This window comes from Bombyx mandarina, chromosome 23 (genome assembly GCF_030267445.1).
Source record: "Bombyx mandarina strain Sakado chromosome 23, ASM3026744v2".
Classification (NCBI taxonomy): domain Eukaryota; kingdom Metazoa; phylum Arthropoda; class Insecta; order Lepidoptera; family Bombycidae; genus Bombyx; species Bombyx mandarina.
Genome location: NC_143229.1, coordinates 3,191,519 through 3,206,436, shown reverse-complemented (window position 1 = coordinate 3,206,436; position 14,918 = coordinate 3,191,519). Strand labels below are relative to the sequence as shown.

The following is a 14,918-nucleotide window of genomic DNA, read 5'->3' as shown; positions in this document are numbered from 1 at the left end:
ATTTGACAACAGACGTCAAGAACAAAAGTTTGACAATAAATAAATAGTATGCGTGCGTGTGTGCGTCAAATACATGGTAGTGTGTGTAATGTTTTTTTTTTATTGATTTAATGTATATTTTAGGCATAATTAAAAAAAAAATTAGCAATCTGCACTCCTTCTCTATATTCTCTAAAAGTGTGGGAACATGCTCCTCCGTCCGCGCAATTTTCGTAAAAAGGGATACAAAGTTTTTGCTTCGCGTATTAATATATAGATATTTTAGGTATTATAGTAATAATCTTTTTTAAAGATTTTTGGGTTTATGTATGTTGTTAGAGTTGATTGTCGCATATATAATTATAATATGCGTATTAATACTATATATTATGCAATTCATTGTCATTGATCATCATTACATCAATAGTGATGATGTAAGCAATAATAGTAATGTTGACATAAATTACTAATTCCGGAATGTTATAATATATGTTATCCTCACTAGTATTGATAGGCAAACGAACTTATCTGAAGTTAAATTGCCGAATGTTACGGATGCCATAATAATAACGGCACCATCAGACTTATAATTGAAGTTTCAGTTACATTGGAACGTGGTCGCTTTCGCCAGGATATAATAATATGTGAAGGATCCGCAGTATCAGAATAGGCATGATGACTAATTTTCAAAATCTATTCTATGATATTCAGAAGTATCTATTAAATCAAAAATATATCATATTTCTGCAGAAAATAAAGGTTTTCATGCAATAAAATGAAATTTAAATTTAAAGTTTCTATTTCGCGCAAAAACGCTGTTCAGTGTCATGGCGTAAAGAAATAAATAAAAAAAATAAAAATAAAAATAAAAAATAAAATAAAAATAATAATACAAAGAATAAATTAGATATTTTTGAATATTTTTTATGTTACGATGGACGGCAGCATTTACATTGTAGATGTCTATGGGCTCCGGTAACCACTTAACACCAGGTGAGCTGTGACCCGTCCACACATAAGCAATAAATAAAAATAAAGCTTACAGTGATGATAAGGGGTCACCGGAGCCTATAGACATCAAAGACACATTGAGACATGAGTTCTAAGATCTTAGTTTTTACACTACAACGGTTTCTCCAACCATCGAACCAAAACGCATTACTGTTACACGGCAGAAATAAGCAACGCGGAGTAACGTTTCCGTGCAGGCTCACAAGACGCCCTACCACCAGTAAAATGATAGATAGATCAATGAGAAATTGAGATAATGATACAAGGTAATCTGTAACTGGAATTCAGCATTTTTTATCAAATCAGAACCTGTCGACGCTAGATATGAAATTAAAAGGCAATTTGAGTCGGTTTCGATGTTGAAGAGTGTATTTTATTTCCAAATGGTTTATTATATTAGCTGTTTTTTTTTATAATAAACTATTTTTTTATATTATATTTATATATTTATATATTTATATATATTTTTTAACTATTATATTATTTTTTTTTTATAATAGACTTATTACTATTAAATGGTCTGATTAACATTTTTTTAATGCTTGCTATGGTTGGACGAGCTCATAGTCCACCTGGTGTTATGTGGTTACTGGAGCCCATAGACAAATACAACGTAAATGCGCCACTTACCTCGAGATATCAGTTCTAAGGCCTCAGTATAGTTACACCGGCTGCCCCATCTTTCAAACCGACACGCATTACTGCTTCACAGCAGAAATGGGTAAGGCGGTGATACCTGACCGTGCGGACTCACAAGAGGTCCTACCACCAGTAATTACGCAAATTAAAATTTTGCGGATTTGCTTTTTATTACACGACGTTATTCCTTCCCCAAGGAAGTCAATCATGAACATTTGTTAAGTACGTATTTCATTAGAAAAATTGGTACCCGCCTGCGGAATTTGAACACCGTTGCATCGATACGGTAGATAATGCACCGGACGTCTTATCCTTTAAGCCACGACGACTCTTACGAATAAGCTGACGTACAATCATTTCATCATTACGTCTCTTAAATATTGAATGTATTATCTACGATTACGTCTTTGGTAATTATTGATAATAATAAAAAAATAGCTACAATAATACCTGAAGCCACGCAAAAGTATTTAGTTGAACTATTTTAAGAATCACAGAACAAAGAAAGAATTTAATGCGTTTCAGAAATAAGATTTCAATCAAGCACTGCCAGTTTGTTTGCGAGAACAAAAAATAAACCTCAATAAATCAGTCCCCCTTTCGTCGAAATCTCATCAAACTTTGCAAAAGTGCTTTCGGAATTTACATAAAACAAAGCGAAGCTATGTCTTATCATGAATACTTAGAATCGTTCACATTGTTTAGAACAATATGCTAAAATTTATACAGTAGCTGTCTGAATTCTTGAATGTTCAAGTTTTTGTCGAATCAAAATATCTCGGTAGCAAAAAAATAAAGTTGGAGTTTTCAGTATAAAAGACGGCTAAAAATGCATAGTGATACAGTAGTAAAACTATAGTTTTATATCGGCGCACTGCGATCACCGACTGCATTTTCTGTTACGATATTTTAAACCATTTTATCTATTTCTGCCGCATGACCCCCCACAGATATACAACCAACAGAGTTTTTCGACGGGTTTTCTCAATACGTCGCCATTCCGATCCAGTGATAGACTCTGCGAAGCACTGCTCAGCTACGACTAGTGTTAGCAAATTCTCTCAGGTTGAGCCCGTGAACTCACCTGCCCCTCCGTGCGAAACTGGAATAACCGCTTAGGCTACCAGTGAATAGGTAGAAAAAAAAAGCCGCATGTTACCTTTAGATTTGAAAAGTGGGACATCTGTAATACAATACAGCTGTGACTTAGACTTTAATTCTTAGGGTTGACTCTTCTAACAGGTGCGCCGCAAACTCGCATCCATTTCTACATCATAAATGAAGCTAGGTTTTTTTTAAATTTGGAAGAAAGCCTATGGAGGTATTATAATTGCCTACATTTAGTATGTATCAATTGAAGCGTATATCTATGTGTTTTGTGCTCATATTTAGTGTCCTGTAATGTGTGTGAGTATCTGCGTTTTTTTTAAATTTATTACTTAGATAGTTGGACGAGCTCATGGCCCAGCTGGTGTTAAGTGGATACCGGGGCCCATAGACGTTTACAACGTAAATGCCACCACCAACCTTGAGACGTGAGTGTAAAGTCCTTCAAACCGAAGCGTATTACTGCTTCACGGCAGAAATAGGCAGTGTGGTGGTACCTACCCGTGCGGACTCACAAGGCGTCCTACCACCAGCACGACCTGCGTGTGTGTATTTGGATATGTGTTCAACTTATTTTGACTAGCTGTAACTTTTTGCCTGCCTTACCTTTAAATTTGACTATCATAGAGAATGCCTAAGTCTTCTAATGCACTAGAACAATTACATTAAAGACACATATCAGCACGAGGTGATTCCTCATCGAAAAACGAGTAATAAAATCAAATGAAAACACTATGTTTGAAAATTAACCGTTTTATTACATTTTTATTTCTTTTTTAAATATTTAGTTAACATAATACGTTTCTTTGATACCAATGATTTGGCACAACAATTGCTTTAACACAATGCATACGTAAATACTAAGGTTATCTTGCTTATTGTCATAAATCGTAACAAGGAACATAAGAATTGTACAGTACCAGGCAATAAATATTGCACATCGATATTTAGAAAGAGACAGTCGTCTAATTTTGTTTTTGTTGTAGGGCGTTACCTGTGTGCGACGAAACGGTATCTTAGGAGACTAAATGTCAATTAGGTAATGTGCGACAGGAATAACGCTCTACGAAGCAACAATTAACATTCTCTTTCGCACGGCCGATGTGCAATATTTATCGCCGGGTACTGTAGTTGATAGTTTAGATATAGGTAACAACTTGGCTGTGTCCTCGATATTACTGACATCTATGAGCGACTCTAACCACTCACTATTAGATAGGCCTCGTCTGGCAATACTGGTAGTAAAATATATAATTTACAAAAACCTTCCACTACTTGTTTTGAAAGAAACGCACATACTTATATTAAGTTAGTATATTGTCCCGTTCAGGCGTAGCTAGAATAGCCCCTTAGACTACTAGCAAATACGTAGGAAAAAAGTATATTGTGGGGCATTTAAAACCTTCCACTTTGACAACCACTGTCCAATACGACTGACGCTGTATCACGTCTGTAGAGCTGAGGCACTTTATGTCTCTGGTATCCAATAACCATATCTTAATTTCCCCTACGAATTTGTCACAATATATAATATCTAAAAGACACTATAATATATTAATTTGCTACCAGCAATACGTAGGAATAAAGTATATTGTGGGGCATTTAAAACCTTCCAGTTTGACAGCCACTGTCCAATATGACTGACGCTGTATCACGTCTGTAGAGCTGAGGCACTTTATGTCTCTGGTATCCAATAACCATATCTTAATTTCCCTTACGAATTTGTCACAATACATAATATTTAAAAGACACTATAATATAGTATTTTGGTCAATTGTCGCGAGTCGTAGATATCTGAGAATAACTGAGAAATCGCGTACGGTGATCCGGCCCCAAATTAGGATTCCCTGTGTTATAGGTATCAGAGACCAACATACATACTTTTATAGGTTTACATTTATATATATCTAGATAATTAACACCCAGACACAGAGCAACCAAACCTGTCCATCACACAAATGTTTTCCCAAAGCGGGACTCGAACCCACGACCCTCGGCACAAAACTCAGGACCCTTAACTATTGCACCACCGTGTCAGTAGAGTAGATATAATGGAAAATACTTTTACGACTTAATTTCGCTCTTATTATACTCATTTTCGTCGTCCGTGAGGGAACACGAAACAATATTATTTATTGAACAATATTATTATTAAAAATGAGAAATTAAATCGTAAAAGTACTTTTTAATTATATTACTTTACGTAATGCTCTTTCATTGTTATATATGAAGCGTTAGATATTGTCAGAGCTGGAGTACCATAATATACAAAGCTATAACAGTTGTGGCCCATTGAATCGTAGCTTGAAGGCATCAAGCTGAATCCACTTGAATTCACAAGAAGTGGGTAGTTTAGATCAATGTTGTCGTCACCTGCTCAATCGCTTGGCGGCTCAAGGTCAGATAGACAATTGTTCTTTTTGTTTTGTACCATATAGAGTGCTCTGAGAAGTTGAATTCACAGTTCATTTCTAAAAATCACTGCTCCACATACAGTCTGGCTATGAAATGAACTCGTATCCATTGTGTTTCCACACACTGACGCGATCTTCTTCGCACGAGGTTCAAAACGATACCTCAGTGGTGGACCTTGGTCTTTACCTGACCAGACCTGATGTTCTTAAGCGCCGATGATCACTTAAAATTAAACGGGCGGTCAGCTCGTCTTTTATTTGTTTATTTTGTAGATGGACGATCGAGATCAAGGTCGAAGCTCACAAAAATCACAATGTGAATGTCGCGTAGCTTGAGACAACAGGCTAAGTTCAATTATGTAGTGTAAATACTCGGGGTACGCATGAATGTTTCCCCATAGAAGTAGGCTGGATTATTTTATTTACTTATTGCATAGACGAGCTCACAGCCCGCCTGGTGTTAAGTGGTTACTGGAGCCCATAGACATCTACAACGTAAATGCGCCACCCATCTTGAGATATGAGTTCTAAGGTCTCAGTATAGTTACAGTGGCTGCCCCACCCTTCAAACCGAAACGCATTACTCCTTCACGGCAGAAATAGGCAGGGTGGTGGTACCTACCCGCGCGGACTCACTAGAGGTCTTACCACCAATAAACAGAACTAATAGTAGCAAGAGTATTGTAGATATACAATACACATAAAAAATTATTGGATTTGATTTTATTTACATGTCGTTCTTCAATATTCATTAAGTTCGTATTGCATTAGAACCATTGGTAGGTACTTCTACCTGCGAGATTGAAACATCGGCATAGTAGCATCTATACAAGTACATCGGGCCTCATATGCGTTAGGCCACGACTATTATTAGAGCTAGATTTCGAAAAGAGCAATAAAAAATCTCATACACAAAAAAAACAGTGTAATTTTACACAAAAAAAAAATTACAATGAAAATTGTACGCGAATCAAAATCTCAATCAAATCCCTAAGAGATCTATATGAAAAATAGTATTCCAAAATGCATAATTTAAAAAACGTTTTTTTTCTTCTATTATGCACTAAATACAAAAATAAATAATATCATCGAAACAAAACAAAAAAATATATAAACATACTAAATAATACCTACAAAAATGAGTTTCGTTTATAAAATACTCACTCATTCACTTCCGCACCTAATATCCATCTTTGGTTAGACTTAATCTAAATTATTCTAATTTCCATATTTCTCGACAATATTCTATTGAAGTAATACAGTTTCATCTAAACGTTGCTTCGGAAGGTTCATGCGACTGGCATTTTCTCGTGTATCCAGTTTCGTTTGCCCTCATTGAACTCGGCTGCGGTGTGATCAGTTCCCTCCAATATCCATTTCGTTGTTAACAGACCTTCTACACCGACTGGACCTGATCGGGCGTACGGTTTACCATTAGTTTTTGCTCACTTAGACCTTATGATTATCGATGTACTTATGACTTGAAGGGGTCTCATGATACCTTTAGAATTGAAGTGGCTTAGTCCAAAATTCTGTTTTTTTTTTTGGTAAACGGCAAAAATGTATATTTCGATTTTAATTTAATAATTTAAGCTGTTATGAGCCTTAAACAAATACGTTAACGTTTAAAGTATGCGCTTCATTTAAAAGAAACGGAAAGTGTACTTTGACTTTTCTAACTAAAATTTAAATTTATTTTATTTTTATGATTGAAGGATTACCGGTGACCCGGAGACCTTTCCAGCTTCACCAGGACAGGCGAACGGGCAAAGGCTCAGCCCGGAGGGGTCGGATTTGCTAACAGCTGCCCGAGCGCCTCCGAAGGCGACCTAACAACTCAAGAGCAGCTGCTTCGCGAATGAATCTACTGCCAGATAGGAATCGCAATCCGCTGAGAAAATCCGGCGAAAACTCAGCGGACTGATGTTTAGGTTAGGTCGTTTTTTTAATTTTATAAACTGATAGAACACATCTTTATAAGCCTTCAAAGTATAAAAGTATTTTATTAGTTAAGCCATTTCAATTCTAAACTTGTGATATTACCCGGTAATCATTGGAAGCATACATAGAATAAAATGATTTATTTTATACAGCCGTCCTATACAGCTGTTTTATACAGCAGCGACAAAGAAAATTGTATTTCAAACGTCAAAAACAATACAAAAGCGATAAAAAAGTCGAGATTAAGCCATGAAAGTTGTTTTAATTTCGTCTAACGCTTCATCAAATCTGCTCTCAAATACATATGAGGCCGAATGTGCAAAAGTGGCCTAAGCTTACTGTGGTTATTATGGAGCAATGAGGTTTAAGTTTTCATGAATCTGAATTTGAGTAGTTAAAAAAACAATACGCGCAAAAATAATGTTTACAAAGCCATCTGTTATTAATGGGTGAAATTATGGATAGGCCGGTTTTGCATCAAAATTTATTATATTTTAAATAAATTGCAATATACATAATTATAACCATGATTATGAACAAATATGGGTTAGGCCACTTTTGCGCTGACGGCCTCATAATATATGAAATTAAATCCGTTGTGTTCCTAGTGTCGACTTCAGCTAAGCCTCGTGAATAGTTGGTAGCGTTCAGTTTGTGACGTCTATAAGCTTCGGTTACAACTTAATAGCAGACGGGCCGTGAGCTCGACCATCCGAATACAGGAATAACAAAATGATAAACTAGGCTCAAGTGAAACCTTTCGATAATCATCTATTGTGCAAAATATATCTTTCGATATAAAGTTACATTCCAAAAGCTTAATGAAACGGCAAGTGATTGATTATTGTCTAGATAATCTAGATATTTCTCTTAATTCAAGAAATCGCCTACACAGCGTAAAACGCTAGTTTCTGAAGCCTCAACAAATGACACGTGAAAGGCAAAAGAAATCAGAAGTGTACTATTTTCAACGCGGTGACATTTCTATCGCCAAGCAACAATTAAACAAACAAGATTATCAATCTTAAGCATCCTGTTAAAACTTATTTTATTCCTGTTAATAGACAGACGAGCTCACGCCCCATCTGATTTAAAGTTGCTATCGGAACGCTTAAACATCACATTGTTAGCCACCACCAGTCTTGAGACATGAGTTTGAAGCTTCAATAATTTACAACAGCTGTCTCACCGTTCAAACTGTAACGTTAGATTGAAATACATATCCAGTAAATTCAATCGAACTATATCAGCAAAATATTCAGAGAACGCTGGTATCTATACTCCTGCTCAGAATCTCTCAGTTGGCTTTTACGACACGTGCGGATAGAGGGGGCAGTGTGGTTCTATGCCTATGTAAATATAAAAATGGTAATGTGTAATCTCTCACCTCTTGCATGTATCCTTGCAGTCGATATTCCGACTTCAGCCCCCAAACCAAATCTGAAGCCATCAGCGAATCTAGACGACACGTTGTGGAAAACACAAGCGCTATCCACTGCCGTCAAGAACCGTTTTGCTGCGTTTTCTAAAAATATATATAACATAAACATAAAAATGTATTTTACTGTAATTTTTTTGAGTAGCATCCCATGCTATATTCTGAATTATGGAAAGATTTTTTTGTATTAAATATATCGAAATTTATCTAATGAACGAGTCGAGACATCATGTCGATTATTCCATAATAAGTCCTATTGAAATAAACATTTTGTGAAATACTAATTTAGGTTGACTGATGTTCCAATTCGAAGTCTGTTATATAAAACCCTTCAGAAAACCTTTCAATTATTTTTACTCTTGCAAACTAAACGTGTCACACACGCCCTTGACTTAAAATGTACGTTGCTTAATGAATATAATTATCAACCTTTAGTTTTTCATCAACTTTACTAATGATTAAGATTAAAAACAATATCTTAGCTTAGATTTTTTTCTCGAACCGTAGTTATTCAGTTCTCTCAAGATTATTTACAAGTAGTTTTTTTTTCTCGGAAAACATTATTGATTCAGTTTCTCCAACCTAGGTTCAATAAGCTATCGGCTATATCACATGAACAACTCGATTAACAAAGCAAAAAGAAAAACCTAATTGTTTCCGCCTATTCAAATCACTAACAACGTCACAGACAACAAAAATAAATTATTTATCTCATTCATTTGTTTGTATCCGTATCGTTAGCTTATCTCAACTTCCTTGTTCGAAACATATCGAATTGTTATGAACACAAAATTATTCATAAATTTCTATTTTAATCAGTCATAGTTCAACACAGACGGTCAATATTGAAATAGTTTATTGGAACACAAAAGTATACATATTATTTTAGGTACTTTGTTTTTTTTAATTAACTATTGTTCTCTCATTAATAACCATTAACAATTGAAAATTGATGCCATTCCTCAAGGTGATGGCAATCATGTTTTTATGTTATGACTATGGATTCCGGTAATCATCTCATTAATCAGGCGCACTAGATTACCTATCTAAAATAAACCAAAAAATTTATCGCTCTGCGAATAAAATCTTCAAAACTTCATCAATCCATGAAACTCTATGTTAACGGCAAGCTATTTGGAATTTCTTACCGTTTTCCGTGACAATAACGTCAGTGTGCGAACTGCCAAATTTGTGGACATGATCAACAGCTTCATCCAGATCCTTGACGACTTCAATACAACACTCCAAGGCTCCGTACTCATGACGCATGGTCCTTGCCGGCGCAGGACCGAAGGTTAACTGTCTGGCTAGTTTCGGACCGGCGTGGATTATCACACCTTCGTTCTTCAACATATTACAAACGTCAGTGAACAATGATCCTGAGATATGGTCCTCGTGCACAAGTAAGGTTTCCATAGCATTACAAGCGGCCGGATAATCGCATTTCGCATCGCGTACTATCTTCAAAGCTTTAGTTGTGTCGGCGTCTTTATCTAAATACACGTGACATATTCCTTCAGCGTGTCCCAATACGGGAATGTGCTGCGACTGTTTCTGGATACTTTGAACAAGTTCCGACGATCCTCTCGGTATTATCAAATCAATGTGTTTGTCCATAGCTAACAAATCACTTATTTCTTCCCGTGTCGAAATCAAAGAAATAGCATCTTCGGCTCCGACCGTTTTAAGAGATTCCTTAACTAGCCCCATTAATGCTTTATTCGAGTACGCTGCTTCCTTTCCGCCTTTGAGTAAAAGACCGTTAGCTGATGCCATAGCCAAGGCTGCGACTTGTGGTAACGAATCAGGCCTAGATTCAAATATAACTAGCAATACGCCTATAGGTACAGTAACTTGTCTTAGAATGAGATTCTCAGCCAATTTGGTCTTCCTAAGCACCCTGCCGACGTTTTCGTAACTTGAATCAGCTATTTGTTTCAATCCCACCGATAAAGTTTTCAATTTACTTTGGCTGAGCGACAGTCTGTTTAGCAATGGTTTCGCTACACCATTTTTGGTAGCTTCCTCCAAATCTTTGTTGTTTGCTTCTAATATCTGATCTTGTCTGCTCAATAGTAAATCTGCTAACGAGTGAATAGCAGATGCTCTGTCTAGAGGAGTCAGTTGCTGAAGAGCTCGACCACCGGTACGAGCTACGAAAAGAAGTCATTGTTAATTCAATTAAAATAAAAATAAAAAAAATCTAGTGTTCTGTATAAGTCTTGGTAGTATCCAAATTATGATCAAAATTATTAAAGCCTAGTCAAAACTAAAAATAAAAATAAAAGTTATTCATTAATGATTTAATTGAAATAGTTATGCTGAATAATTTTGAAACTACAAACTTACCATTCTCAGCCAATTCATCGACAGAAGTGGTGGAGCTAGTAACATAGTCCGTGAAAAATGTTCCCACTTTTCTACCGCTAATAATGGTTTTTATCGCCTTCTCTTGCATACCGTTACAGATGACCACACTGACTCCACGTGCCATGGCCCAAGTGGCGGCATTGACTTTGGAATCCATACCACCTGTTCCCACCTGTATTCAAGCAATGTATTTCTGTTTTATTAATTGAGCAGGATAAAAAACTTCGAGAAAAATGCTTAAATAAAGTTATTGATAAAAAAAATTTCTTTGTTATTGATTGAGTTATTGATAAAAAAAATCTTCACTGGTGGTAGGACCTCTTGTGAGTCCGCACGGGTAGGTACCACCACCCCGCCTATTTCCGCCGTGAAGCAGTAATGCGTTTCGGTTCGAAGGGTGGGGTAGCCGTTGTAACTATACTGAGACCTTAGAACTTATATCTCGAGGTGGGTGGCGCATTTACGTTGTAGATGTCTATGGGCTCCAGTAACCACTTAACACCAGGTGGGCTGTAAGCTAGTCCATCCACTTAAGCAATAAAAAAAAAAAAAAAAGTGAGTAAATTTTCTATTAGTTTGGTGTAATTGAGCTATAGAGAAAATATTACATTATTGGTGGCGTATGGAGATGAAAACCATCGAAAACACTGATTTATAGACTTAATTTGATAAAGTGCATCGGGAAGTTTCATTGTTTCATCAACGTTCAAACGTATGCAGTATCGTGACCAATGAAAAAAAAATGCATGACCGAAAATATTTATAAAAAAAATCAATAAATCAAAATCAGTATGAGTATACTGAAGTATGAGGGTTCAATGGCTAGAGTTAGCCGTTGAACCCTCACCGCAGACGCGCTTACGGTAACCGAACAACAAATTTGAATATCAAATTTGATCACGAAAATACTTGAAATTTGAAATTTGAATACAATTGTCTTTTAATAGAAATGTCTTTCATTAAATTGAATATTTTCGTTTCGTCTAAATTACTTTTACACGAAGCTTTTTTATTTGAATAGGGCTGCCATCGCCTATTTGACGTGGAACTAAAAGTTCACGTGGAAACCAATTAAACAAATAACAGTACTAATTTTGTTAACTGGCAACTCACTGAAATTCGGAAAAATATGTAGTAGCTTTTCCGTCATCAAAGGGAACGTTTTGAGCATTGCTTTCTGCACGGAAAACTTTGACCGAGCTTAAAGCCAATTTAAGTTTACTTAAACGTGACTGCCTCCCGTGCTATTAACTATGATAATAGATTGTGTTAAAGAGCCTATTGTGAGTCCATTGTCATGTCCAATTTTGATACCTATTCTTACAATACAAATACAAAACAATCGTCCATGAGCGACGGTAACCACTTACCATCAGTTGGGCCGTATGCTATATGGCATACAAAGGCAATAAAAAAAAAATTAATGGACCTCTGAAAGTCAGCAGTAATCACTTAAGGCGGTGACCACATCTAAACATACACAGTAATAAAAATACAAAGATTGGTAATCTCAAAGCGAGTCGTGTTCAACCCTATTTTGAATAAATACAGATTACATTCGAGTCTTGATTTCGTTTCGTCTGCTATTTGTATAGTTTTATTAAATTTTATTATCTTGAAGCTATTTCTACAATTGATTTCGATCTGATAACAATGAAAATGTATTTCACAGCTTTTTGATACAATATTACCATCCTACTTGAATTACTTATTAAAATTCGAACTGTTTTTCTTTTTTCTAATTACCATATTAAAATGTTGTATAAAGTTTTTTTATAAAATAAATGCGGTGTAAACAAATAAATGTGCTTTAGAGAATTCAATTTATCAGCACGATTTGCTTAATAATCTACTAAGTACAACATACATTTTTTTATTACTTAGATGGATGGACGAGCTCACAGCCCACCTGGTGTTAAGTGGTTACTGAAACAACGTAAATGCGCCACCCACCTTGAGATATAAGTTCTAAGGTCTCAGTATAGTTACAACGGCTGCCCCACCCTTCAAACCGAAACGCATTACTGCTTCACGGCAGAAATAGGCAGGGTAGTGGTACCTATCTGCGCGTACTCACAAGAGGTCCTACCACCACAAATTTAATATTAAATTAAATCAAATTAATTTTTTACGGCTACTTACATTACACACACTAATAACATATAACAGATTCTTACCACGGCTTTCACATTTCATGAGATTACGATTTTTCGGCGCTTTTACAGGAGGGTAGTGTACCAGTGAAAATCGTAGTAATAACTCTTAACATTATAGTGTTTACATGTTGATGTAGTTTCCATTCGCATAGTAAAACATTCTACGGTTCAGACATTAGGTCATTTTTTTTATTGCCTTTGTAGGCAGACAAGCATACGACCCACCTGACGGTGAGTGGTTACAGTCGCCCATGGATAGCAATGCCAGGGGCAGAGCCAAGCCGCTACCTACCGCTTAATACGTTCCACAAGACTCGTTTGAAAAAGGACATATCATAGTGGTCGGGAAACACCGTGGAGGGGAGCTCATTCCATAGTCGCATGATAAGTGGCAAAAAACCTCTGGAAACGCACTGTGGATGACCGCAGTGGCTCCAAGTAGTATGGATGAACTCTACTCTGGTGGCGGGCGGTGGGTGGGATAGTGAAAACGAGATGATGGTATAATACTCTAACTGAAATGATTATGTCAATAATCGAAGTTCGATTTCATTAAATGGCTACCTTAGATTTCTTCCCAAACTGAACCTGGTCCATCTCATTGGAAGTGAATGTGTGCATCATCCGCGCGCCGTCTTCCCAGGGCGGTTTGTTGTAAATACCATCGACATCCGACATCATGATGAGAAGATCTGATTGGATTTCTGCAGCCAGAAGCGCCGAGAGGCTGTCGTTGTCTTTAATACCGATACCCTATTTACAACAGAAATTTATTAAAAACTAGCGACCCGCCCTCGCTTCGCTTCGGAAACTGTAATTCATTATTGATTTCTCCACTATTTAATGGACGTTATTACACATAAACCTTCTTCTTCAATCACTCTATCTATTAAAAAAAAACACATCAAAATCCGTTGCGTAGTTTTAAAGATTTAAGCATACATAGGGACAGACAGATATAGGGACAGAGAAAGCGACTTTGTTTTATACTATGTAGTGATGCCAAAGTTAATTTATAAGTTACATCGCGATAATAACAACAGGGCTCGGATTTCATTGCCAGTCAGAGTCAATATCCTTTCAAAATATATTTTGTATTCGAGATTTTATTCTTTACTCATAACAAAAGAGAAAATTCTAAGTGGCACGCGTAAAAAGACCGGCTCTATATTTAAACGTTTTAAATTTACGTATTTTATGTTAACTCAATAGTCCCGACTGTTGGATTACTTGCTTATCGACACACGATTATTTTCAAACATGTCGATGTCGGACGAAAATCACAGAAAATACTAGGTACTATAATTATCATTTATATGGCATTAATGTTTTCTGATTTAAATGGTGTATAGTTAAGACTTCCGCCTTATGAGAAAACCCAAAGGTTGAAAAGGTTTAAGAACCCAGTTTCCCTTCAGGATCAACTCAGGAATGAGAAGATTTGCAGAAGAATCCTGATAGCCCATATAACCCGATAATTACGAAGTTTACGCGACGGTGGTCAGGGTATATAGGATGAAGTACACATGGGCGATGGGGCCAAAAAGCTTTAAAGTAGCAATGCGGATAGCACAGGACCAGATGATGATAGTTGAGACCTAGACCTTATGCTTGGAGGTGATGGTGTATTCTTGAATGTCAATAGGCCTCGATAATCAATAAGGGAAGTCTCAGCTCCCGAAGCAAAATTAACAAATAAAGTTAAACATTTAAAATTACATACTGGAATTTAGCACTGTCACTTAATGGCGAAATTATACCGGATTATATCGAAGTTACTATTTATTTATTTATTTGGGAAACCAACAGTACAATACAAGCGTATAATATTTAAAAAAATTGCTTAAACAATAACCAAACCTG

General features: G+C 36.2%; 1 protein-coding gene across 2 annotated transcripts in view; it reads right to left on the bottom strand.

The window, feature by feature from the left end:
• Window positions 1-3,473: 3,473 nt before the first annotated feature.
• Window positions 3,474-14,918, bottom strand: part of P5CS (Delta[1]-pyrroline-5-carboxylate synthase) — a 34,462-nt gene continuing 23,017 nt past the window's right edge. For both annotated transcript variants that reach the window (XM_028171969.2, XM_028171970.2), the window contains exons 6-10: window positions 13,620-13,808; window positions 10,879-11,071; window positions 9,678-10,682; window positions 8,479-8,616; window positions 3,474-6,561 (exon numbers count right to left, since the gene is read on the bottom strand). In XM_028171969.2, coding sequence (XP_028027770.1) covers window positions 6,440-6,561; window positions 8,479-8,616; window positions 9,678-10,682; window positions 10,879-11,071; window positions 13,620-13,808 — 1,647 coding nt within the window. In that variant the 3' untranslated portion in view covers window positions 3,474-6,439. The remainder of the gene's footprint in view (window positions 6,562-8,478; window positions 8,617-9,677; window positions 10,683-10,878; window positions 11,072-13,619; window positions 13,809-14,918) is intronic.